The sequence below is a fragment of the Dromiciops gliroides genome, chromosome 4 (genome assembly GCF_019393635.1).
Source record: "Dromiciops gliroides isolate mDroGli1 chromosome 4, mDroGli1.pri, whole genome shotgun sequence".
NCBI classification, from domain to species: Eukaryota; Metazoa; Chordata; class Mammalia; order Microbiotheria; family Microbiotheriidae; genus Dromiciops; species Dromiciops gliroides.
The window spans coordinates 233,925,018-233,952,371 of NC_057864.1; the positions used below are offsets into that span (position 1 = coordinate 233,925,018).

General features: G+C 47.6%; 2 protein-coding genes across 4 annotated transcripts; both read left to right on the forward strand.

The window, feature by feature from the left end:
- Positions 1 to 110: 110 nt before the first annotated feature.
- On the forward strand, positions 111 to 16,040 carry NLGN2 (neuroligin 2). 3 transcript variants are annotated; one of them, XM_044001068.1, is made up of 8 exons: positions 111 to 980; positions 3,774 to 4,491; positions 7,490 to 7,546; positions 10,959 to 11,108; positions 11,365 to 11,550; positions 11,920 to 12,112; positions 12,714 to 13,310; positions 14,180 to 16,040. In XM_044001068.1, the coding sequence occupies exons 2-8, from the start codon at positions 4,050 to 4,052 to the stop codon at positions 15,051 to 15,053; spliced, it is 2,499 nt and encodes an 832-aa protein (XP_043857003.1). In that variant the 5' UTR covers positions 111 to 980; positions 3,774 to 4,049; the 3' UTR covers positions 15,054 to 16,040. The 3 variants fall into 3 exon arrangements, with proteins under 3 accessions (XP_043857003.1, XP_043857002.1, XP_043857004.1); XM_044001067.1 differs by having other exon boundaries at positions 3,797 to 4,491; XM_044001069.1 differs by lacking the exons at positions 111 to 980; positions 7,490 to 7,546 and having other exon boundaries at positions 4,112 to 4,491.
- A 483-nt stretch (positions 16,041 to 16,523) lies between these two features.
- On the forward strand, positions 16,524 to 22,804 carry SPEM1 (spermatid maturation 1). The gene is made up of 3 exons (XM_044001071.1): positions 16,524 to 19,079; positions 19,225 to 19,282; positions 19,687 to 22,804. Exons 1-3 carry the CDS (start codon positions 18,948 to 18,950, stop codon positions 20,505 to 20,507), a joined length of 1,011 nt encoding a protein of 336 aa, XP_043857006.1. The 5' UTR covers positions 16,524 to 18,947; the 3' UTR covers positions 20,508 to 22,804.
- Positions 22,805 to 27,354: the final 4,550 nt, after the last annotated feature.

Below are 27,354 nucleotides of genomic sequence, written 5' to 3' on the forward strand. Positions count from 1 at the left end.
ATGCAAGGCTCTGTAGGCCGGGGAAAGAGGAGGGAGGGAGGGAGGGAAGTAGCGAGCTCGATCGGGGTTGGGGGGAGGGAGAGGGGAGGGGGAGGCAGCTGGGCTGTGACGCGCGTGGCTGCTGCGGCTGCTCCGCCGGCGGCTCATCACTCTCGGGCTGGGATGGACGAGGGGCGGGCGGGCCCCGGCTCGCAGAAACAGGAGTTCGGGCCGCCCAGCAGCTAAGCGCTTCCCCCACCATCCCTCTCCTCTACCTCCACCATCCCCCGAGGGACACTGTCCCCGCTCTGCCTTCCCCAATCCCAGGATCTCTGGAACCCAGCTCCCAAACCCCTAGCCCAGGGTTGGGGAGGTCGGCAAGGGACCCAAGCCCGACCTTTTCTGATCTCCCCTGGATTTTCTTCCCCCTTACTCGAGACCGAGTGGATCCCTCCTCCTCCTTCCTAAGGATTCCGACCTAATTCCCTCCTGTTCAGAGGATTCAGCGTGGGGCCTTCCCGACAGCCCTCAGATCCCTTAGGATCTCCGGAGACTACTCCCCCCCCCCATCCCCGATCCCTTAAGATCCGTGAGATCCGCCACCTTCTTCCCATTTTCAATTCTTCCTCAATCAAGTCCCATCGGGAGACGCCCCCAGCCCCTTTCGAATATCTCCAGGGATCCAGCGATCTCCGATCCATCGTACTCTACCCCCGCTGCGGGATTCTTGGTTCCCAGCCCCCTCCTAGGCGGGCATCTGCTTCTCCTTTCCCTGGCCTCGTACCCTACCTCTCCTCTCCCTGGGAATCGACTGGATCTGGGACCGCCCCCGGGGCTTGGGGTAATCCCCCTCCCCAGTAGGGTGAGGCGCTGTGGGCGGGGGCCCGGTCTGCCGGGTTTGAAGGCTCTAAGGCCCCTGCACCCCTAAGGACCCTGTCTGCCTCCCTCCTCCCCCACTCCGAGCCCCAGATGGAGAAGCCACGGCCCCGGGGTTGAGGCAGGTAAGAGACTGGGGAGGGGCCCCAGAGGGTCTGCCGTGTGCCTGTCTCTGCATATCTCTCTAGCCATCTTCAGTCCCTATATCACTGTATCTTCATTTCTCCCTCTCTTTCTTGGTCTTGGTCACTTTGTCTCTGTCTCTTTGTCTCTCTCTCTCTCCAGCCCATGAATGATCCTTTCAATGGGCCCACAGACCCCGTGTGTTCCCATCTCCCCCTCCTCCTCCCCCTTCCTGGCCAATCCATTTCTCCACTGCAGGGGAGGGGGCTGAGGCCTGAACCCCTGCCCCCCAACCCGCTTTGGGTTTGGGGAATCAGGCCTGAGCAGGTGATGGATGGATGGAGGGAGGGAGGGAGAGACTGGAAAAGAGAAGGGGGGTGGGGAAGAAAGATTGGAAGAGAAATGGAGACATAAGATGGGAAGAGAGAGAGAGATGGGAGAGATGAGTGTAAGAAATAGAGGAGAGGAAGATGGGAGGGAGATATTGGCGGAAGGGAAGGGGAGAGATGAAGAAAGAAATTGGGCAGGAGAGAGAGATGGGGACAGACTGAGGCAAAAGGAAGATGCAGGGGGAAATGCATAGAGATATGGAGGGAAAGAGAAAGATGGAGAAAAGGGGAAGAGGGATGAAGGAGAGGGAGAGAAGGATGTAGGTAGAAAAGGGATGAGACAAATGGAGATCAGAAGTATTGGAAGATGGAGGGACTGGGAGGGAGAGATGTAAGAAAGAAAAAGAAACAAATATGGGGAGATGGGATGGGGAAGGAGGTGCAAGAAGAGCAGGGAGAACTAGAGAGAGATTGGGGAGTGGAGAAGTAGCTGAATGGTGGGTATGGAGAGCAGTGAAACAAGACCCAAGTGAGTTGGGCTATGAAATGCCAGGAGAGGGCAGGGTCCTGAAAGAATAGAAAAAGGAGATGGTGGGGGGTGGGTGAGGTGGGAAAGGGATAGGACTGGAGTGGTATTGGGGATTCCTGTATCCTCATCTCAAGAATAAATTGACACCTGCAGAGAGAGCTGGTCTGGCAGGCATGCAAACATTCCTGGCTCCAAAAATGACCCAAAGAAATCTCCTTGTCAGCAAACTGCTTTGGCAGTGGGAGGGGTAGGGAGGGGAGGAAAGAGTATGTAAGAAGAATCCAGGTTTTTGGGTTCCCAGACCCTGGATCTCTCCCCTTCCCTAATCCTGCTTTTTTCAAGGGACCCAAGTGCTTTACCCACAAATATTATGGTTCCTTCTTAGTGAACTGGGAGAGGAGATAAGGGAGTCAGATAGGCTGGTTGTCTGAGCCCTAGAAAGAAGAAAAGGCTAGATCTTGGACCAATACAGAAGTGTGATATGAGATTGAGGTGGAAGGACAGGTGAGGCATGTAGGTGACAACCTCAGTGCCAGTAAGGAACCTCCAGTTCTTTTTTTTGGGGGGGTGACCTAGAAGAGTAGGGTGGACAGAAACAAACACTGTCAAGGGGCAGTTGCTGTGTTCATCACAAACCTTCTACCTTACCCCCCCCCATTCCAGTATCAGTAGTTCCCCCTCCCTACTTATTCACCAGAGTCTGCAGGCCTGGGTCACTAGTGCTATACTAGGATTGGCCAACAAGGGGGGCAAGAGGCGGGGCTTTCAGGCCTCTCTGACACCCCCCCAACTCCTCCCCCCCCAATACAGCCTCTTTTATTTTAGCTAAGGGTGGAAGGGACCCAGGAGTCTGGTGTCCTGGTCCTTGGGTTATTTCCCCTCTTACTCCTCCAGCCCCTGTTCCTAGTACAGACCCCAGCATCTCTGGTCCCAGAGCCCTTCATGCCCCTCTTCTCCACACCCTAGCCTCCTTCCAGGGTTAAAGCTGCAGCTGGTTGCCGCGGTAACATTGCGGGGCAGCATCCGGTTGTCCTGGCAACCAGCACCAGGATCACACATTTTCCCCCAGAAATTGCCCCCCACCCCCATATAAACTCTCCTCCCAAATCAGAAGATCCAGGCTTTCAGTTGTCCAGTCCCTAATTCACTGGAAACCCTTGAACTTTAGGGGAAAGAGAAAAAAAAAAGGCAGCTATGTGAAAGAAGATGGGTGACAGCTGGAGGGCTAGATACCTAAGTCCCCTTGGGTGCTGAGGGATAAAGAAAAAAAGAAGCTAGAGGCTTGGAAACCTGGGTCCCAGGCACTACCTCAGAGCAAGGGTGGGAGTGGGGAGTTTGCTGTGGTGGTTAAATTATAGCTCCAAAGTAATTAACACAGATAAACAAACCACCACTTCCTGCTAATTAATGAATTGGTATTTTTATATTCTCCTTCAAGTCTATTTCTCTCCTCCCCTAGACCAACACCCTGTGTGTGTGTGTGTGTGTGTGTGTGTGTGTGTGTGTGTGTGTGTGTGTGTGTGTAAGTAAACCTGGACACCCCAGTCCTTGAGAGAAGCCAGAACTAAGAATTCTGGAGGCCCTATGTAGAGACCCAAATGCCTAACCCCAAAGAGAGTTGTGCTGTAGGAATTCAGGCACCTGAGTGCCTTAACCACTTGCTGACAATAACCTGGCTCCTCTTATCCATTGCCCTGTGTCTGTTCTGGGGGTGGTAGGGTTGAAGGGTTGGTGGGAGGGATGGGAGTAATGCAGAACCTGAGTTCTAACTAACCACTTGTCTCTTCTCTGTTTCCCCCCTCCTGTTTTGCTTCTATCTTAATCCTCCCTTCCTTTCTCTATTTCTTGTTTCTCTCTCTCTTTTTTTTTTGCTTCTATCTCCTTTCCTCTTCCTGTCTTTATTTTTCTGTATCCCTCTGTCTCTCTCCATCCCCAAGCCTGCTCTTTTATCTCATTCTAGGTCCTGCCGTCTTCCCCCACTTACCATCTCCCCCCCCCATTCCCCCCCTTTGCTCTCTCCATGGAGCGCAACAGACCTCTCTCCTCCCCGATCTAATTTTTCCTCCCTCCCTGCCCCCTTTCCTTTCCCCTTTCCCCCCTCCCCATCCTTCCCCCTGGGGAGAGGGGGGGACCTCCCTCCCTCTCCCCCCCTCACTCTCTCTCTCTCCGAGGGGGGGATCCCGGGGAGGGAGGGGGGGTCCCCCCCAATCAGCATGTGGCTCTTGGTGCTGTGTCTGGTGGGGCTGGTGGGGGCTCAAAGGGGAGGAGGGGGTTCAATAGGGGCTATCCCAGGGGGTCCTGGGGCTGGGGAGGAACGCTTCCCAGTGGTTGGCACCGCGTATGGGCGTGTGCGGGGAGTTCGAAGAGAACTCAACAACGAGATCCTGGGCCCGGTGATGCAGTTCCTGGGGGTCCCCTACGCCACACCCCCTCTGGGGGCCCGACGCTTCCAGCCCCCTGAGGCACCAGCCTCTTGGCCTGGGGTAAGGAACGCTACCGCCCTCCCGCCTGCCTGCCCCCAGAACCTCCACGGCGCCCTCCCGGCCATCATGCTCCCAGTTTGGTTCACGGACAACCTGGAGGCTGCCGCTGGCTACGTGCAGAACCAGAGTGAGGACTGTCTGTACCTCAACCTCTACGTGCCCACTGAGGATGGTAAGGGCAGAGACTGGTGGCACAAGTCTGCCCCCTTCCCTAGGCCTAACACACATGTGCCCCTTCATACACAGATCCCATACTCTACCCACAGACACCTTTTCATCAAAGCAAATAACCATTCTCTCTGTCTCTCTGTTTCTCTGCCTCTTTGTCTCTGTCTGTCTCTGGCTCTCTATCTCTCTCTCTGTCTCTCTTTCTCTCTCTCTCTCTCCCCCATATACTTATGTGTTCCCATACACTTGTCTTACACTACATCCCTATCCCAGCAAATACACAAAACATTTCCCATACATACATCATATAGCAAGTTCCAAAGCATATTATACACATATATGCCTCAACACTTCCAGAGCATATTATACACATATGCCCCACAACTCCATATATATTCACTTCATAAGCAAATATGTCACTTGGGCCCTCTGCTATTCTAAAGAGAAAACCACAGCATTTCATAAAGATGATTTTTCTACTTGAGGAAGTTCTCCTGCCTCTCTCCCTTCCCATTTCCCTCTCCTCCCTCCTCTACCTGCTTCAAACTGTCCTGCCTCCCTGCCATGTATTCCTGAAGGACATAGGCATTTTCTAAACTATTTACCCACTCCAAAATCAAACAATCCCTTGAATCAGATGCTTTCCAGTGATTATTACCTTTAAAGGAAAATACCAACCCTGGGTAAATCAATTCTCAATACCCTCTTCATCAAGGAAGCAGAAAACACAATTCACTCTCTAAATAATCTAATTCCCAAATATCTAGAGCAAGACCTAAATAAATGCTTTTTGACTTCCTGACACAAACCACCCTAACTCTCACATATCATCTATCCCCGACATTCCTGACACATGTACACAAACTATCTTTGACAATCCCTCCAAACAGATAGTCTATTCCCCAAATTACCTATGCATTTACACAATTTAATCCCATACATTTACACAATATAATTCCCATATGCACTATTTAATTTACACTCCCTCCCCATACTACCTGTGAGGCAAGTCCATTTTATCCTCTACATTCCCCCATACTCAACCTACCCTTAAATCTCCTCAATCATACATCATAGCCCTTGATAAATTATTTGTCATTCAGTATTCCCCTATATGCATACAATCTACTCCAACATTTCCCATACATGCATATAATTTATTTCCCCACACATAAACAGTTCCTCCACATGCCCCATTCAAATACTGCCTACCCCCAATATCCACCTAGTCAAATACATCATTTATCCCTAATATCTCACACTGACACAAAGAATCCCTACCATCCCCCATACAGACACACAATCCAACACTTATACAATAGACCCATATAATTTACCCCCAATATTGCTTCTCACTGTACACATCAATCACCTTGGACACAAATGCCCCCCCACATCTACCCCTAATAATTTTCATACCCATATATGCAGTCTATCCCCATCGTCCTCAATTCAAGAATATCTCCAACATCCTCATAATTTACCACTCCAGACATACAATCTACCCCAACCTTATATACACATTCTATGGCAAAACTTCCTTTAAAGTATCCCAGCTTCCTCCCATACACAATCTCTATCTCACAAATGCCTCACAATTCACCACCCAGCATTTCTCTTTGCCCCTACAATATCACTCAGACACAGAAATTACACTTCCTCCAAAAGGGATTCCACTGACATACTGCTATACTGAAGCAAACCTACTTGTCCTGCAGAAGGAAGTGATCCTCCTCCCCACCCTATCACCAGAGTGTACTTTGTTCTTAGGTTGGAGAAACCCACCCCAAATTGTGGTCTCTTTTGGCCCCTGCCCCAGCCCATGAATCATGGTGCTAGATGATTGGCTTTCTCAGGAGTTGGGACCCTGGTTTCTATTCCTCTCCCCTTTCCTTTCTGGAGCTTGTCCTTCCTTGTCCCCTAAGTACCTCTCTCATTCCATGCATTCCCTCCCAGGACAAATAGGGCCCTTCATCTTCCAGGGTCTGGGTCTCTGAGAGTGTGGGGTTTGGGGATGACACAGTGGGTGGGGATGGAAAGTGGGATGTGAGGTTTAGCGTTATGGACTACTCCAGTAGGCAATTTCCATTTTCTCTTTGAAGAGAGCAGTATCTTGGAAGAGGGTTAACTGGTCCCCGAGGGAATAGCTTAGATCCCTGAGAGGGAGCTGAGGAATGGTATAGGGAGAAGAACAAAACTTAGAGTATCCACTTCTTCCTTTTATCCCACCTTGAGTTGAAGAGGGGGCTCTTGAAGAAAAGGGCACTTGGGTTGGGGCGGTGAAGTTGGAGAAACCAGGCCTGTGAGTCAGGAAGGGAGGGAAATGCTAGAAGTAAAACTGTTGCTGACCTGAACACTAACCAGCCTTGGGCAAGTGGCGCAGAGAGCGTAGGGTCATGCTTCCTGCCTTCTACCCTCTTCAAAAGAAATGTTTGGGTCTCCTTTTGCTGCACCCTCCTCATCCCATACAATCCAACTTGGGAAAGGAGAGGAAAAGGAGACCATAGCATTTGGGGGGGGGGTAGGGAGCAGGGTCTCCTAGGCAGGGCTCCCCCTTTCTCCCTGTGGCCCCACCTCCTAACATCATTTAATTTTCCAGCTATGAGCCAACAGACTGAATGAAACAAGTCCTTTCCAATCAAGTTCAACATATCTCTTATGACAGGTCTAAGCCCACCCACTTACCTCCCACCCCAGGCCTAGCCACACCTGCCCCCTCCAACCCCACCCCCACAAAAAAAGAATAAACAGCCTTTTTTGGGTGTGTTTTTTTCCCGAGGTGGGGGGAGCAAAATTGGGATGTAGAAGCATTTTTATCTTTTCTTGGTTTCTTTTTCTTGCAAACACATTTTGCTTTTTTGGCTCGTTTTTTCCCCCCTGCTTTCCCACCCCACCCCCTTTTCTGCTTTCTCTCCTTCCCTCCCCCATCCACTACCTCCCCGACCCCCCATCTTTCCCCACAAAATTGTCCTTTTTTCTCTGTTTTGTGTTCCCGGTCTTAGGTCCGATCACAAAAAAACGTGACGAGTCGACGCTCAATCCGCCCCCGCCAGACACAGGTAGATTTTTTAAAATGCCGCTGCTGCATGTGGTTGCCGACAATGACACACAGGATCCCTGGCCCACCATACCCCAAACAAAACAACCCAGACTAAAATCTTATAGTCCCTGAGGTCCCTTGACAATCATTCTTTACATTCAGACATACACATACATACAGAGAGGAAAGGAGGGGAAAGGAAAGGAAAGGAAAGGAAAGGAAAGGAAAGGAAAGGAAAGGAAAGGAAAGGAAAGGAAAGGAAAGGAAAGGAAAGGAAAGGAAAGGAAAGGAAAGGAAAGGAAAGGAAAGGAAAGGAAAGGAAAGGAAAGGAAAGGAAAGGAAAGGAAAGGAAAGGAAAGGAAAGGAAAGGAAAGGAAAGGAAAGGAAAGGGAAAGGAAAGGAAAGGAAAGGAAAGGAAAGGAAAGGAAAGGAAAGGAAAGGAAAAGGGAAAGGGAAAGGGAAAGGGAAAGGGAAAGGAAGGGAAGGGAAAGGGAAAGGAAAGGAGAAAGGAAAAGAGAAAGGAAAGGAAAGGAAAGGAAAGGAAAGGAAAGGAAAGGAAAGGAAAGGAAAGGAAAGGAAAGGAAAGGAAAATGAACAAGGATTTTTTTTAAAAATTACAACAAAAAAAATGAATTGTATAAATGTTTGGACCCAATTGAAAATGTGTATGAAAACAATAATTTCTTAAAGATTTTTAATGAAAAAAAAATCAAAGGAAATTAGAATCTTAGAATCATGAAAAAGAATCAAGAAAATTGGAATATTTTTAGAGCTTGAAAGAAACTGGCACAACTTTGGTACTTTAGACATATTTGGAAATGTAAAATCCTGGAGGGATTTAATTTGAAGTCAACTGGGAAAATTGGAGAAAATTGGGAATTAGGGAAGAGTTGGGGGAAATGGAAAAAAATTTTTATAATTAGAAACTGACACAATCTGAAGTATTGGAAAACAAGTGAGGTTCAGATAACAGTGACATTTGAAACCAATCATAAAAAGTGGAAACTTAAAAAAAAAAAACGGGACCCAAATTTTGCTACAAAATTTTGAAAGTGAAAATAATTTTTTTCTTTTTCTCCCCCCCCCAAAAAAAAGTTTTTGTTTTTTCTTTTCTTGTTGAATCTGGCCCATGATTTTCTTGCTTTTGGGGTTTTTTTTTCTTTCTTTCTTCTTTCTTGATCTCTTTTTTGTTGTCATTGTTGTTTTTGAATTCTTGTTGCCCCTTGCCCCTACCCTTCCCTGCCCTGCCTTGCACCCCTCTGCCTCCCCTTTCCCCCCACACTGGGAGAGTGGTGGTGCTGGGCTGGGGAGGGCATGTTGGGGATAGGGGATCAGTACTAGGAACACAGGGTACAGCTGTGGCTTTCAAGAGAAGGCAACTGACTTAAGGAAACTATCCTGTGACACAGGAATTTGGTAGCTGGGAGGGTCTGTGTGCTTCATTGGAATGTTGTATTGTTTGGGGAGAGGAGTTGGGGCTGGATAGCAAGTGAAAGGGAAAGAGGGTCTTACTGGTAAGAGTATTGACATGTGAATCAGAAGTCTGGAGTTGTAGTCCTGATTTTGCCACTAACTCACACCCAGCGTGGACTTGAAAAAGTAACTTCTCTGAGCTTCTGCTTCTTCCTCTGTTGAAAGAAGGGGTTTAAGTAGAAGATGTCTCTAAGATCCCTTCCAGCTCTGACATTCTATGTTTCTCTGACTTAGGATGAAGAATTGAGAGAGGAGAGGTAGAAAGCAAAGGGAAGGAATATACAATGAGAAATGCTCTGAGTGAGTTCAGCCTTGTCCAAGAGCAAGGGGGTAAGGTGTTTCCACAGCCTTTTGAAGATGAACAGGAAATTGTGAGGAAGTGCAGTTTAGGAGCTGAAGGACATTTTAACAAGGGGACCCAAGAGAGGAGGTAGATAAAAATCTTTGGTAGCAAGTATGCCTGAGACTTGTGAAGTACAGAAGTTTAAGAAATGTCTGTTAATGTCTGTTTTTGAAGTACCAAAGGTCTGGGGAAGAATTGGATTCATGCAGGGGAGAGTTCTTCGGATAGGTAAAGGCATTTGGGATTTGAGAAAGCTCTTGAGCTCTTCTGCTGCAGATGTCCTAGAATTAGATAACAGTTACCTCCATCCTGGTTGTTGGCTTGTATTGCTTTAGTGAGGGAGTGAAGAGGAAGGAATCCCCTGATGTCAAATTGGCCTCTTCTATTTGTGAGGTGCCACATCTCAGAGATCCCTAAAGTGGAGGGGAGAATTTAAAGTTCCTAGGCTCTAGCCAATTCCCTGGGGGTGGAGGCTGAAAAAGAAGAATAATCAGAGCACTTTAAGATGTGTAAATTGATTGACATACATTATCCCATAGGAGATATGTATAGAGCATGGGTTCTTGATGAAGTTTGGACACTGTGACTTCATCAGTCTCTCCCAAACACTCCCTCAGCCAAACTAATTAGGCTGGGGGTGTCGCCATGACAACTAGGGAGATGCCCTAGAAAGGAATTAGGGTGAGGAGGCTGACCCTCCCCCAAGAACCCTAGAATCTGACACCCTCCCTTCTCTGCCTTGCATACTCCTGAGGGAACAGTAGAGGGCTAAGGCCTATGGATATGAACATCCTTTAACTTCTCTTACTAGATCCCCATTCCAAAAGGATCTGCCCCATTTTAGCAACAAAGTTTCCTTTAAGCAATGAGGAGAGAGTGCAAGATGGACACAGATTTCTGTTGAGAGGTTGGGAAAGACATTCCCTGCCTTGGAGTGGTAGATCTTCTGATCTTAGAGATATTCCCTTCCCAGTGCTAGATTACGTGATTACCCTTCAGCTGGTGCCCATTGCCCTACTTTTGATTTGGACCTCAAGGTGTGGGGAAACATTAGGTAAGCCCCAATTAGCCAGGCACAAGGCACCAGGACTGGATTTGAGCAGGGGTAGGTTCAGGGGCACCTGTCTGCGCCTGAGGTTGTGTGCATCTTTTATTGGGGTCCTTATTACTCAAAGGGCCACCTTGTTCTGTCCAGGACTAAGGGCCCTCCAGGAAGGGTAACTGGTCCTGTTCTCCACCTCACCCCCTCTTCTGGCCCCAGCATCCCTCATTCTGTCTGCCTTTCTGGAAAGAGAACCATTTCCCTGCGAATTAGCCCTCACCCTCTGACATAGGGTTTGGGAGCCAAATGCACTTCGGTCTTCCCAGAGCACCTGTGTTCGCCTTGCCCCTCTCTGCGAGTCTCAAATCTTCCCCACCCCACTTTTGCTTGTGTTTCCTTCCTCGACCCCCCTTTCTCTGTGATACAACCCCTCTGTGGTTCTGCCCCTACCTGGCTGCTCACTGTGTCTTGGCCCTCTACCCCTCCCTTCAATGTGGCTCCACCCTCAAACCCACCTCATCCCTGTGGCTCCTCCTTGACCCCACCCCCTCGCTGTGGCTCCGCCCCTACCAGACATCCGGGACTCGGGGAAGAAGCCGGTGATGCTGTTCCTCCACGGGGGCTCCTACATGGAGGGAACGGGGAACATGTTTGACGGCTCCGTCCTGGCCGCTTATGGCAACGTGATTGTGGTCACACTCAACTACCGGCTCGGTGTGCTCGGTGAGGGCAGGATGTGCGTGGGGTCGAGAGGGCAGGATTTGCTGGGGCTGGATGGAGGGGAGGGAGGGGATGCAGGGGGGAGAGAAGGGTTGGGATGCTCTGGACCAGCAGGGGCGTGTCCTGCCCCAGAAAGGGTGTGTGGGTCAGCTGTAAGTGTACCAGGCATGGAGATGAGGTTTCCTCTAGGAAGGGTCGAGGGGGTTCCATCACCCTCCCTGAGATCTCCCTTTCTCCCCACCTTCTGACCCTGCCCCAGGGTTCCTCAGCACAGGGGACCAGGCTGCCAAGGGTAACTATGGGCTCCTCGACCAGATACAAGCACTGCGCTGGCTCAGTGAAAACGTGGGGCATTTTGGAGGTGACCCAGAGCGAATTACCATCTTTGGCTCTGGAGCTGGAGCCTCATGTGTTAACCTGCTTATTCTCTCTCACCACTCTGAAGGTACTGGCATGTTGTTTTGGGGGGACCCAGGTATCTTCATCCCAGATCCCTCCTAGGCCAGTCCCAGGGAGCTCTTATTCCCCTCTCCTAAAGGTTTTCGCTGTTCTGTCCTCCCTAGTCCCAGTTGAATCTACCTGGGGGACATCCTCCTTTTCCTTGGCTCCTTTCCCCTCAGCTGAGCTGCATCTAGCTCTTCTAAGAAGTCCTGAGTATGTCTCTCTAGTTCCATCCCTGCTGCTGGTGAGTGCTGCAGAGCTCCCTCACTCACTGCAGTCCTTCCTCTGTGTGTGTGTGTGTGTGTGTGTGTGTGTGTGTGTGTGTGTGTGTGTGTGTGTCCGTCCGTGTCCATTCCCTACTTCCCACCACCAGGACTGTTCCAGAAAGCCATTGCCCAGAGTGGTACAGCCATCTCCAGCTGGTCTGTAAACTACCAGCCACTCAAGTACACACAACTGTTAGCAGCCAAGGTCGGCTGTAACCAGGAAGAAAATGCTGAGGTCGTGGAATGTCTTCGAAGAAAACCCTCTCGGGAGCTTGTTGATCAGGATGTACAACCAGCTCGGTATGGGAGAGACCAGTGTCCCTGGTTCCCAGGGTCTGGGGGGAACAGGATTCATTCAATTAGTCACTCAGTAAGCATTTATTAAGTGCCTTCTATGTGCCAGGTATGGGGCTAAGAAGCTAGTTTGGGGATACAAAGAAAGGTAAAAAAGATAATGCCTACTCTCAAGGTGCTTTACAGTCAAATGGAGAAGACAGTGTGCAAATAACTATGTACAAAGAAAATATATACAAGATAAATTAGAGATAATAGAGGGAAGACAATAGAGTTAAGGAGGATGGGAAAGGCTTCATTCAGAAAGTAGGATTTTCACTGGGACTTGAAGCTTAGGAAGGAGGGAATTCCAGGGATGGGAGATAGCCAGTGAAAATGCCAGGAGCCAATAGATGGAGTGAACTGTTTGAGGAACAACTAGGAGACCAGTGTCATTGGACCAGAGCATATATGGGGGAAGTGGGAAGTATTCAGAAGAATCTGGGAAAGGCTCTCACTTGGCCCAGTAGCAGTATTTGATCTAGGAAGAGTTGGTGGGCCTATAGCCTCACCAGTCTAAAAGGGATCAGAGTCTCCCTAAAGACCTGACTTGGCTTTCTTCTTCTAGCTACCACATTGCTTTTGGTCCAGTGGTGGATGGTGATGTGGTCCCAGATGACCCAGAGATTCTGATGCAGCAGGGTGAATTTCTTAACTATGACATGCTGATTGGTGTCAACCAGGGTGAGGGCTTGAAGTTTGTGGAGGATTCAGCAGAGAGTGAGGATGGTGTATCAGCTAGCGCCTTTGACTTCACAGTCTCCAACTTTGTGGACAACCTCTATGGCTACCCTGAGGGCAAGGATGTCCTGAGAGAAACCATCAAGTTCATGTACACAGACTGGGCTGACCGGGACAATGGTGAAATGAGGAGGAAGACACTCCTAGCTCTCTTTACTGACCACCAGTGGGTGGCCCCTGCTGTGGCTACCGCAAAGCTTCATGCTGATTACCAATCCCCTGTCTACTTCTATACTTTCTACCATCATTGCCAGGCAGAGGGCAGGCCTGAGTGGGCTGATGCAGCTCATGGTGATGAGCTGCCCTACGTGTTTGGGGTGCCCATGGTGGGTGCCACGGATCTCTTTCCCTGCAACTTCTCCAAGAATGATGTCATGCTCAGCGCTGTTGTCATGACCTACTGGACCAACTTCGCCAAGACTGGGTGAGGGGGAGGAGGCAGCGGGAGGGCAGGGTGTCCACTTTTGGAGGAGGAACAAGGGATAGGGAGGTCCAGGATGTCTCCCTGTTCCCCCTCCCTGTGGTGGAGTCTATTCTTTATTTTTCTGTGTATCACTTCCTTCCCCTCTCTTTTATTTCCTCCTTTCCCCACTATTGTCCTTTCCCCTCTCCCTTCTTTTCTTCTCCCCTTCTCCTTGTCTTTTTCTGTCTCTTTGTATCTGTCTTCCTATTCCCTTCTTAGTGTGCATCCTCTTGTGTGACTCTCCCCATGTATTTTTCTCTTTCTTTCCCTTCTTCTCCCCTCCCTCCTTCCCCATCTCTAGCTCTGTGCATCTCTGAGTATGATTCAGTCTTTTTCCATCTGTTTTCATGAGTTTTTCTGTACCTATCTCCCTCCCTGGTTCTGCCCCTTTTCTCATATTCCTCTGTCTTACCTTCCCCAGAATCCTCTGCTCACTGTTGTTCTTTTCCTCTCATTTCCTTTTTCTTTTTTTCTCTAACTTTACCTCCTTTTCTATCCTCATATCTCTTTTCCATTTTGTTCTGCCACCAGCTGTGCTTCTTTTTAAAAAAATCTTCCCTTTTCTCTTGTTCTGTATCTCTAAGCTTTTGAATTCTCTCTATGACAGTCCCTTTATATTGCTTTGTCTATCCATCTCTTTCTTAGCTTTGGTATTTCTGCTTATTTTTCCTTTGTTTTCATCTATCTCTTCCTACCTGTCTCTCCTTTCAACATCTTTCTCACAGTACATATCTCTTTGCTCTTGATAAATCTCTTTCTATCTCTGTCACTGCCTCTCTCCCCGGGCCTTTGAATCTCACTCCTCCACTCTCCTTCCCCGATCCCTGCAGTGATCCCAACCAGCCAGTTCCCCAGGATACCAAGTTCATCCACACCAAGCCCAACCGCTTTGAGGAGGTCGTGTGGAGCAAGTTCAACAGTAAGGAGAAGCAGTACCTGCATATAGGCCTCAAACCCCGAGTCCGGGACAACTACCGTGCCAACAAGGTGGCCTTCTGGCTGGAGCTGGTGCCCCACCTCCACAATCTGCACACTGAACTCATCACATCCACTACCACCCGTCTGCCACCCTATGCTACTCGCTGGCCCCCTCGTCCACCCCCTGGGGCCACAGGCACCCTCCGGCCTCCACCACCAGCCACCACTCCACCTGAGCCTGAACCAGAGCCAGGGCCCCGGGCCTATGACCGCTTCCCAGGGGATTCACGGGACTACTCCACAGAGCTGAGTGTCACTGTGGCTGTTGGTGCCTCCCTCCTCTTCCTCAATATCCTGGCCTTTGCTGCTCTGTACTACAAGCGGGACCGGCGACAGGAGCTACGATGCCGGCGTCTCAGCCCACCTGGGGGCACAGGCTCTGGAGGGCTTGGTGGGGGCCCCCTGCTCCCCACGGCTGGCCGGGAGCTACCTGAGGAGGAATTGGTGTCATTGCAGCTAAAGCGGGGAGGAGGTGTAGGAGGGGACCCAGGAGAGACCCTTCGTCCCTCCTGCCCACCTGATTATACCCTTGCCCTTCGTCGGGCCCCGGACGACATGCCTCTCCTTGCCCCTGGTGCCCTGACCCTGCTGCCAAGTGGTCTGGGTCCACCCCCTCCCCCTCCCCCTCCTACCCTCCACCCTTTTGGGCCCTTCCCTCTGCCTCCCCCAACCACTGCCAGCCACAACAACACGCTACCCCATCCCCATTCTACCACCCGGGTATAGGGGGCAGCATTGGGGGAGGGAGTGCACCCCGCTTAGCTCTCCCCAAACCAGACAGGAAGGGAGACTCAACAATGATCATGGAGTCTAGGGGTTGTGTTGAGAAGAATTGTGGGTGCTGGGATGCCCATCCAAGCATGTCAAAGCACCTTATTAAGGTGGAGACAAGTTTTCACATCAAGATGTGCATACTCTGCCCATGGAGATATGTTTTCTTATCTGGACATCAGCCTTTAGACTTGTGGGATGACTTTTCCTACTGGGACACAGGTCTTATGGTGTGTGGAAGTGTGTTTTCACATTTAAGGCCTGCTTTTTCACTTGGAGGTATATTTTCCTATAATGGGGCATGTTTTCCCATGTTCAGAGTGTGGACTTTTTTGGGCCACCCTGGACTCATTTTGGCCCCCTAAAGGAAATTCCTTCCAGGGTTTGGACCCCAGAATCCTGACCTCTCACCCTCTAAAGGAGACCTTGGGAGTGGGCAGTTTTACACCTGTCAATGTAAGGTTGGAATGCCTACCTATCAACCCAAGGGGTTGACGCCCGGGAAAGATGGGTGAGGTGATCACAGGGACACATAGTGAATCATGTTTTTCCTAATGGCATCAGTCTGATGAAGCATGTTCTCCTGTGTAGGCATGAGTCTTCCACATATAGGCACAGACTTACCATTGGGTGGGAGGGAAAGGAGTGGATCTGTGTGGACCCATGCTGCTTGTGAGTGTCAGACATGCGGTTTCCCATATGGACATGTCATATGGGGAAAGTACGTTTCCTGTGTAGACATGTTACTGCATGTGGATGTGTGTTTTTCCATCTGGATGCCCCTATCTGCCCAGGACTCCCCTAATCCCCAATACCCATCCCCTATGAACTGGCTCTATCCCAAATTCCTCCCTGGACATTGGATAAGAAAAAATTCAAGGCCAAAAGAAGCCATGGGGAGTTAGCTGCAGACAACATAATAAAATTGCCCTTTATTTCGTACAAATTCTAGGGGGTGGGGAGGAGATACACACACCCCTTCCCACCCACAGAGATCTTGAAGTCAACAGGGGGCTGGAGTGGATGTGGGGACCAAGGTGGCGATGCATGTTTGACCAAAGTCCCAGACCAGGGTCTAGGGGGCAGTCCTCCCCCTACCCTTCTTACCAGCATTCATCTGTGCCAAACTTAAGGGTTTGAAGTGTGTCAGACCCTACCCCCAAGTGCCAAGGACTCACTTTCCTAGGGAAGGGGGAGAGAGGAGGCTCTGGGGACAAGTGAGATATATGGGGAGGGTAAACAAAGCTAAGAGTTCCTAACTTTGTGCCCCTACCCATCTCTCTCTGCCTCAGTTCCTCTTCTCTAAATCAATCTCTCTCTCTCTCTCTCTCTCTCTCTCTCTCTCTCTCTCTCTCTCTCTCTCTCTCTCTCTCTTTCTCCCCCTCCCTCCCTCAACTCTTTTTTTTGGGGGGGGGGCAGGGCAATGAGAGTTAAGTGACTTGCCCAGAGTCATACAGTTAGTGTCAAGTGTCTGAGGCTGGATTTGAACTCAGGTACTCCTGAGTCCAAGGCCAGTGCTTTATCCACTGTGCCACCTAGCTGCCCCTCCCTCAACTCTTTTTATGGTTTTAACTTTCCTCTGTTCTGTTTTTTTCTGTTTTTCCATCTCTCTTTCTCCCCTTGCCCAAGATAAATAGACCTTTTGTGTGTGTGCTTTCCCACCCTCTCCTTCAGATCCCTTGAGCCCTTGGTTGGGCTGGGTGGGGAGCTTGGGGGTGGAAATAGACCTGAGAATAGACTTACCAAGCAGGGAACAGAGGTCTAGTATAGTGTGGGGCTTAAATGGGAGGTGATACTTGGGTAGAAATAGGGAAACCCATTCCAGAGTTGCCAGGAGTGTCTGAGGGAAGCATTCACAGGAAAAATTTGAAAGTGGTATGGATGAAATGGGATTTCTCTTCTGGAAAAAAAACTAAAATAGAAGAATTTGAGTAACCAGTGGGGAAAAATTGAAAAGGATGATAACCAACTTGGAGGGAACAAGGAAAAAGAATAAAAATTTGCTCCAATTTCTTGGGGGCATTTGGTGCCAAACCAGTGGGGGCAGGGGGGAGCCTATGCCCTTCCACTGATACCCCAAATCTAGACTTCTCATCCTGTCTCCCCAACTTTTGACCTAGAATTTGCCTCTGTCCTCATAGAACTTCACCATATCCTCTTCCTGGTCCCCAACCTAATCCTTTTGATTCCTCATTTTCTCTGGACAGTCATAGACCCAGATTCTAGGGACCTCGACCCTGAAACCTAGTAGATAGGCTTCCAGCACTGGGGCACAAGAGAGGGGCTGGTATGGACCTGGGGTAGCCCATGATTCAGCCACAGACTCTACCACCTAGCCCCCAATTTTCCCCAAGTCTTCCTCTCTCTCTCTCTCTCTCTCTCTCTCTCTCTCTCTCTCTCTCTCTCTCTCTCTCTCTCTCTCTCTCTCCTGCCCCCCTTGCCCACAAACCCCCTACCCTAGCAGCTCTGTACACATTTTTAAACCTGGCAAAAGATGATGAAGAGAATTATTGTAAATATAAAAGTTTAACTGTTAGTCATGCCTGCTATGGGGGATTGGTGCACATATGGGTCTCTGAGGGAGACTGTTTTGGGGAGTGGGACTGAGTTTCCTATTGAGGGAAATGCACAGCAGAGGAGGGAAGAAATACCCTGGTATTGAAGGAAGTAGGAACCCAAGCTTCACCTCCATCTATCTCCAACAAACACACAAAAACAGAAAACCCAGTTTCATAGAATTTCAAGTGAGAAGGGAACTTAGAGGCCATCTAGTCTAACTTCTATACTAGGGAGAGAATTCTTTTGATGAGATACCTGACAAGGTTAGTTGTCCAGATTTTTCCTTGAAAGCCTCCAGTGAGAGGTAACTGAACATTTCTTGTGGCAGCCTAATCCATGTCTGATAACCTCAACCGCTTTCTTCACAATTGCTATCTTCAAAAACCTAAATTTTCCTGCAATTTCCACTCATTCATTCCTAGCTCTCCCCTCTAGAGTCAAGAGAAATAAAAATTCCTCACTTATTTGAAAGACATGCAGACAGCTAGCATCTTCCCCCAGTCTTCTCATCTTTGGGCTAAATTGCCTCAGTACCTTCCAATAATCTTTATATAGTCCTTCAACTGTCCTGCCCCAGACCCACTCCAGCTTATCATTGTCCTTAGGAAGCATAGAATCTCTAAATTGGAAGGGACTTTAGAGATCGCTTCTAACCTGTACCTGAGTAAGTAGGAACTATTTATACCATCCCACTAGCCCTCTTGCCAATCATAGAATTTTCTTCTGCCTAGCCTTACATGGTGGGGGACAGGGGAGCTAGGACAGATTAGGGTGATATCAGTCAATACAAACTTGATGCTGTGAATGGACAGAGTCCTCATCAAGGAAAGTTATCCCATCTAGGGTACAGGATCCCTCAGGCCAAGGTGAAAGGAGTCAGCTAGGAGCCTTTAGCTATATCCAAATGACTGCAAACCATTATGCAGAGGCTAAGAAGGCAAGACAAAAGAGATTGGAGTTCAGTGATATTATCAAAAGAGTTTCCTGAAAAAGGGGGGATGTTGAAAGTGTAAGGGGCTTGGTCTAGAAGGTGAAGATTGACCGACTTGAAGGCTTGAAAGAGGGAAAAGGTAAGGCAAGAATGGTCCATGTTTGGGGAGCATTTAGCCTAGTTAGGGCTACAGCAGAAGCCTAATGGTGGGGAAGCTATTAGTACAATGGTAGCATGGTTATTGTGATGCCTCCATCCCATTGTGACTCACCTCTTCCCCATAACTGCTGACTTCCAGAACAAGTTCATAGTGGGGTGGGGGCTGGGGGGCCCCAGGTGGCCCTGGGACCCCCCCCATCATGGGTGACCCTTTCCAGCAAGGGACCCATTCCTGTTCAGGTCCTGAGAGCTTCCAGAACCTAGGCGAATATATCTTGGTCTTTTTGGGCCTCATCATCTCCATCAACATTGGAATCAATGTGGTGACTCTGGTCAGGGCCTGGGTACTGGGGCCCCTGGGGGAATCAGGGGGACCACCAGAACCTTGGGTGTAGAGGGGTGGAGGAAGGGAGAGCCAGAGTGGTGAGAGGACCAGGATGCCTGGGTGTTTACTCTTTCCTTCTCCCTGACCCTCAGCTCCGGTGCCGCCTTGGGGGCTTTCTGAACCAAATATTCCATAATTTTTTTCAGGAAGGTAAGTGACAGGGTCTTTAATGGGTCCCAGTCTACTTCTTTATCCCTCTTCCCTGGTCAAAGACCCAGGAATTCCTCCCCTCAGACCCTGGTTCTTTCCCAAGAATTCATGGTTCCCTCCAGGGATCTGGGTGCCCCAGTACCTAGCCATTGCCTCTGAAGTGGTTCCCACTTCTTAAACCTTTTCCACTCATGATCCCTTTTTGCCTGATAAGTTTTCACATGATCCCAGGTATATAGTTATATAAAATAGATACATATAAACTTTTACTGTTACCAAATTTTTCATGAAGCCCCATATTCAGTTACATGACTGGGGTCATGACCCACAGTTTAAGAAGCTGGCTCTAGCGGATGTATTCCACTTTCCAGGCTTCTGCTCACCTTCCCCTTCCCATTCTGCAGATAACATGCTCAGGCTGGCCCCAATCATTCCCAAGAAACTGCTCATCCACAGGCCTCCAGCACTGAAGCAGAAACGGAGATTTCCTGTCTATCAGGGCCCTCCTGTCTGTAGAAACCCTCCTACCTGTCAGGATCCTGCTGTCTCTTGGAAACCTCCTGTCTTTTGGAACCATCCTGTCTGTAGGAATCCTGCTGCCCCTCGAAACCCTGCTGTCTGTGACCTCTGCACTAGGCATGCTGTGACTCTTGACCTGATGCCCCCAGGCTCCTGCCGGCAACACTCGATTTTCTCACCAGAACCCAATCGATGCCTAGATGCCAGGTTTCCCAAGGGAGATGACAAGGTTTTCCAATACTGGCACCCGGACAATTGCTCTGGCATTCGTCAATATGACTGGAACTCTGCAAGGCCTCAGGCACACTGGGAAAGGTTATCAGCTTGTCCCCCGTACCCTGGGGTCCCTTACCAACAATACCTGGGAAGATCAGCCAAGAGGGTGGAAGCAAAATCCAAGATGGGGCTAGAAGCTTATATGGACCCCATTAATCCCTCATCACATAATGCTGAGTCCCAGAGTTGCAAAGAGGGTACAGAACCAGGCATGTATGGATATTCCCCGCAGCTCTTCCGGCGGGTTACAATCACCCCTCTCAGCTGCAAGCCCATGCCCTCCACAAGCTATGTGATGTACCACAGCTGGGAAAAGAAGAGGCAGGTGTGGGAAGCAAGTAAGGGTCTTGACAGCTTGCCCGATGCACGGCCCCCAGACTCTCTTGAAAAGCCAAGCCAGGACTGGGTATACTACTCCCTGGTGGAGTAGTAATGGAGAATAATAAAATGGAAAAATAAGGGGTATAGCTCATAGTTGGTGTCTGGGATTCCCCTGATCCTAGATACTAAAGGGAGATTTCCTGGTGATAGGACCTAATACCCATTCAAAGTTATGTGGTATTTTATGGCTTGCAAAGTGCTTTCTTCACACCAATCCTGTGAGGTAGAGAAATAGAAGGATGACTATCCTTAGGAAACTGAGGCTGAGTGGCTAAAGACATTGAGTTCATTTGTCTAAGGTAATAAAGCTAGTTGGTAGTAGAATGAGCCTCAAACTTAGATCTGCTGACCCAATTGTATTTCTCTTCCTACTATACCATTGCCTCACACCAGATTAGAAGTAAGGAATAGATATCAAAAGATTGTCCCTTCCTTCCATACCGTTCCTACAACAGAGCCAGAAGCCATAGCCTGCCTTTCTTTTCTGGTTTCTACAGAGTCCAAGAGCTAAGAAGCCAAGTCTTTCTCCCTTCTTTGTTGAAACGTTGCCTAGAGACACATCCTTTCTCCAACAGAAATTGAGTTAGGCACCCATCACAGTTTTTCCCCATTAGCCTCTCTCTCTTCCTAACTATATAACACCACCTTCAATCCTCCCCCCCAACACCTATTTTTTTTTTTTTAGTGAGGCAATTGGGGTTAAGTGACTTGCCCAGGGTCACACAGCTAGTTAAGTGTTAAGTGTCTGAGGCCGGATTTGAACTCAGGTACTCCTGACTCCAGGGTTGGTGCTCTATCCACTGCGCCACCTAGCTGCCCCCCCCCCATCCTAATATTGTCTACATGAGTAGCAGCAAGGTCAGATCCAGGCAAGTTTCCTTATCCCAACTCCTAAAAAGAGAGATAGATTTGTTTGTCTGTCTGTATATGTCCTGACAGTCCCAATGAAGCCCTAGGCCTTTTTTTTTCCCCAGGGGGTGATACCTTGTCCCCACCCCTAGCCCAGAATCTCAGGATGTTTTCTGAAGACTATGCTACCCATAGTCTCTGGGTTGTAGTTCACAGCTTCCCCCTCCTTCCTGTCTAAAATTCTTATTTCAAAATTGAAAACATAGGATCCCATTTCCCTCTAAAATGTCCCCTTTTCATGCACACACCACATCATGCCACTATCCTTAACTTCCCCAAGTCTTGCCCTTTCATCCACCTTTTAGAAATGGACACACCATCCCCTACCTTTGCTTTTCACATAATAGCTAGAAGGGAGTAGCAGAGAAAAGTAGCTACTAACTAACCAAGGGAAGTTTTCACAAGGAGTCCGTCTCCTTTTTGCTGCTTCCTCCCCCAGGTTACTATCTTTCTGCATCTATGTCCTCAGGGTATATCTCCGCTATCAATTAAGATACTTTGTATCTTACCACTAACTCTAGGAACACTGGAGCCGTTGCCTCTCAGTCTTCCCAAAAAGAGGAAGCTAACCTTTCAGAACTCACTAGGTTTCTGACCGTCTTGGTCAGCCTTGGGATATTTGTTTACTTAAGATCAGGAACAAATACAAGAGGTAAAGATAACCATGTGCTCACAGCCACATTGAGGAGACAGGGCAGTCATACCTTCCCTTTCCTGGACTATTTTGTAATAGTTCACAGAAAACCAGAGAGAGAGAGAGTTGGTGGGGAGGGGAGGTTTCAGGTTGCTCCTTTTGTAGATTCACTGAGTTCTGTCTTGGCAGTGAATTATGCTTTGTCATCTCCCATTTCCCCGAGTCATCAGTATTACCAGCCACTTAGGGGATTCTTCATTGTTACATAGGGAAAACCCCTCAGCAAGGAATCACACATGGTCAGAAGTAGACCCAACCAGGTTTCTTATGGTAAATTGAAGTGGTACCAAGAGGGGGAATATCTGTGCTTGCTCCAAGGAATCATCCCTATTGGCCAGTTCACTCACATTACACATTAAGTGGAAATTAACATAGACAGAAACATCACTTTAAACCTTTGCTTGCTGCACTCCTAGTAAGTTATGTATAGTCTGAATCCCTGTATATATCAATCCTATTTCCCATGGACTTACATTAGCTTTGTTCTTTATTTTGTTTGGTGCAAACTACCTCAGTTTACCCAAATAACTCAAGGAGACCACCAAGTCAAGCAGAGACAGATTTATTACATTCCTGCAAGAATGGCCAAACTCAATAACTGAGTCGCAATAGCTAATACATGCCTTGAGCTTTTATAGTAATGTTGGTGGCGAGCTCACAATCTAACATCCAATCCTGTCTCACCCAGGGTGCGTGCTTAGCTCGAGATCAATGTATGGAGACATGCATACGAGTTCCAGGAACAAGGGGGAAAAGGGGAGGGGGAACAAGGTCAAACCGAAGGAAGAGGGAAGGGGGGGGGACAGTCAGATGTTTCAGATCTCACAATTCCCACTGACTCCCCCTTCCCCTCTCCCAGCCCCTATCTCTAAAGATATTCAACTTGAATAACAGGAAGAGTCACTCAGGTGTTTCAGCATTGTTTTGTAGTTGTGTTAATTTTAGAAGGATGACAGGCTTAAAATTTATCTTCGGCTATGTTGGGAAATCAAAGAAATAGAATAAAGAATAAAAGAATAATCCATTGTTGGGACCCTAGGGTCAAGAAGATTCTGCTCTGAGAAAAAGAGACATGTCACTTAACATCTGGTCTCAACTTAATTGCCGCATCCTGTGCTGAGCCTTGTCCTTTCTTCTTGAGTCCCAAGTATTGAATCGGTGGTCAAATCCCCCGACCCACTCAACAGGGACTGGGGTTCTGACATATGATGGATTCCAGATAAAACTAAGATGTAGCTGACAAGTGGGGAGACTGAGCAGAAGTAAAAATACTGTTAAATTGGCAATAAAACTTAAAGGAGACAGTGAGAATTTGACAAGCAATAAACTTTTTTTTTTAATTTTTTTTTTAAGTGAGGCAATTGGGGTTAAGTGACTTGCCCAGGGTCACACAGCTAGTTAAGTGTTAAGTGTCTGAGGCCAGATTTGAACTCAGGTACTCCTGATTCCAGGGCCGGTGCTCTATCCACTGTGCCACCTAGCTGCCCCAAGCAATAAACTTTTTTTTTTTTTTTTTTTTTAGTGAGGCAGTTGGGGTTAAGTGATTTGCCCAGGGTCACACAGCTAGTAAGTGTTAAGTGTCTGAGGCCGAATTTGAACTCAGGTACTCCTGACTCCAGGGCCGGTGCTCTATCCACTGCGCCACCTAGCTGCCCCAGCAATAAACTTTTAAACTAACTATATTGGGGCAGGGCTGGGTATCTTCCAGACCCCATCCTCAGAGTTTAATCTGACTCAAACCCATAATCATCTCATACAATTTCAAGCTCTGTTGGGACTAATCTTTCATTGCTAGTGGCTCCCAACATTTGAGTTTTAAGGTTGTCAAAGCTTCCCTTGTTGACCCTAAACCTCTACCTTGTTCCCCTTGTCACCAGTTTAAGGACATGTAAGCAAACACTTCAAGTCCAGGAATCTTATAGTGATGTCACACTAGGTGTGAAATATCCCTCTTATATCTCCCAAGTTTTGGATTTCAGTTTCCTCCCAGCAGTGCGATGGGACACATCAAATCTGAGGAGGGGAAGAATAAAGAATAATTAGTATGGGGTGGGGCTATTCAAAGAAGATGTTCTGGGTAAGGGGAACTTTGAGGTGAGTTTGGAAGGATTGAAAAGGGAGAGGCTTGTATTGGCAAAGAGGAAGGGAATGGGAAAATAAGGGAGGATGATTGGGGGCAGATGAACTGAAAGAACCAAATGTGTTAATGGAGTAAGAGGAGGCAGCTAGGGATTGTGAATGGGTTAGACACATTAGCTAACAGTGAAGAACCTGCAAGGAAACATTCCCAGGTTAGAAAGGGGTATCAGGAAATTTAAAAACATCTGGAATATGTAGGAACCAGGCAAGAATATGTGGCAGAAGTAGAGAAGTAGAAGTGAGCCATTCCCCAGCAGCCCTATAGTGGGGGGCTCCTTAAACAATTGGGATGGGGAGGATTTAAGTTCATCTGGGAATGTTGGTTCCATGTAATTTCATTAAACAAACAGTAGCTACTCCATAGTAGCCCTTTGTTAAACTTTGAGAATAAAAAGATGAAGCATTTTATAGTCTCTGACCTCAAGGAACTTGTATTCTCTTGGAGGGCAGGATAAATGAGAATATGCATAATTCAATGTAAAGAGTGATGGCAAGAGATCCAGACTGAGTTCTGGGGCAAAATTTAAGGAGGATTAAGAGCAACCCTTGGGCCCTGGATTCAGGAGTACCTGAGTTCAAATCCGGCCTCAGACACTTGACACTTACTAGCTGTGTGACCCTGGGCAAGTCACTTAACCCTCATTGCCCCGCAAAAAAAAAAAAAAAAAAAAAAAAAAAAAGAGCAACCCTCACAACTAGGGATTAGGATGGGGATGGAAAGGGAGAATGAGGAAAGACATACATGAGCATAGAGGACGGTTTCCACAAATTCTTAGAGTTGAGAGACAAATTCAGAGAACAGTAAGTTGTCCAGCTAGGCTGGGGTATAGTTTAAAAGAAGGGGAATAATATGAAATAAGACTTGTAATTCTGAGGCAAATTGTGGGGATTTTTAAGTGTCATACTGAGATTTTGTACTTAGAATGGAGCAAATTTCATTTTTTGAGAATGGTAGTGACAATGATTAGATATCTGCTTTAGGAAGATTATTTTGGATTCCTGTGAAAGGAAGGATTGGAATGGGAAAAGATCAATAACAGAAACATGTAACTAATTTAGAGTTTGACCATATCCCTCCAAAAAAAGAAACCCTACTACAACTATAATATCTACTAGGATCTAGTTTTCCCTAAAAGGGGAAAAAAAATTGTCCCCAGAACAGATTTGCCCCTGATTCTCTTGTCACAGTTTTTGATCAAATAAGTATATAAAGGACTCACCCATAGGGAACTAGGGCACCTTCCACTTGGTGGACTGGATGTCTGAAGACCACTCAAATCACCACACTCTACCTTGCTGACTAGACTAATTTCCAAGTAGAAATGAGGGAGTCTGTGTGTATACATATTATACACACATACATATATGTGTGTATATATATTATATACATATATGCTACAACTGTATCTTTATTGAATATTCTTGCTATGTTAGGTCAAAATAAATCTCCTTTTGTTAACTGTTCAATGACTTACAAGGCTCTCATTTTATCCCCAAATCAAATCTGAGCTAATAATATGCTGACATCAGACCTGCCCCTCACATTTGACATAGCTGGTCATTTGGACAAGAGGAGATGGCCTCATGGTTCTCTTTATGGTTGAACTGGAGAAGGATGCTGCAGATACAGAGAGAAGGATGATTGCATATGACTCCATGGCACACTTCTGATCCTTCCACAAAACTCCCAAGTGGAGCCTGTACCAGATTAAAATTGGGAGATGTTTAACAAAATAAAAATGCAATACAACAGAGTTGGTCCTGAGAAAACATACTGAAGTACAAGACAGAAAGTAAATCATTGCTGCTTTTAGGGGGAAAAAACCTAACCTCCCTAACTAAAAGATCTTGCAAAATATAAGTGACCAAAAATTTTATTCCTACTCTCAGAGAACCCAAATATAGCAAATGTAGTGTGGTGAGTGGGCCCCACATGTGTGCAAGGAGGGCTGTCTTTGAAAAGAGTAGAAGTGGGCCCCAAGGAGGGAGGCAGAACAGACGTCTCTAGCTTCTTCTCACCAAAGGAGTCTTTCATTCCTACCAAGAGGGAAGCAGGTAGTTGGGGCTGTTCATCCCAGAGAGAGGGAGTACCAGGCTAGAAGTATGTCTATCTTAATTATTGTTCATCTAGGGGATATGATCAAGTTCTGTCTCATTTTTGGTCACTTTGTCATTTCTGCAGGGAAAGGAGACCCCAAGCTCTATATCCAATTTGACCCCTTTTCCACCAAATATTCCCAAATACTTCCAAAAACTCCCACTTGGAGAATCCTCGAAGGTGGGGACTGGCTGAGAATTGAAGCTGTTAACTCTCATCAACTCTATCTCTCATAAAGGGCAGCTCCTTCATTTCTACCAATAAGGAGAGAGCCCCATACAAATGGGCTTTGGGACAGAGACTACGAATACAATGTTAATCTGTGGTTTTCTACATCAATATTTCCCTCCCCCCATCCATTTTCTATTTGAGTTTGATAACGCTGTTGTATGAGAAGTCAAGCTTCTATTCAGATGAAGCAATTAGTGCTGAAGGAAGCCACCTGGGTAAGGATGGTTAAAGAAATCACCAAGCCCAGCATTCCTCAGCTGTTTTTGATTGTCCTGCAGAAGTCAGATTGCCAGCATAATACCATTGAAAGCGAACTGCCTCAGCACTTCCAGCAACTAGAGACTGACTAGACGCAACAACTAGGGATGATGCAATGAAAGCTGAAGGGCAGCTTAATGGAGATAGTGGCCAGGACTGACCAGGCCACAGCCAGAAACCTCCTATATAGTCTCTGACCCAGAGATTCATTTTCTAGAGATCCTAGTGTGAGAAATGATTCATTAGGACCTCTGCTCTATTCCAATCAGTATTAATCAGTTTGATATTTTACATAAATCATATAGGGATAATTAGATAAGATAGTTTCTTATAGTAGGCCTCAAACTTTAATGTAATGTTCACTATTTGTTTACCAGTTATGAAGCTCACTTGCACAACCACAAGAATTCTTACAAAGATATCTCCAGATATCCAGACCCAGCATAGGTGGGATGCTTTGATGCTTTGGAAAGTCCCCCAAGTTATTTTTATACCTCCAGACCATTCTCTCTTGTACAACATGAGCAGGTGACCATCTTATGACCACTTAGTCAGTGGAGACACCCC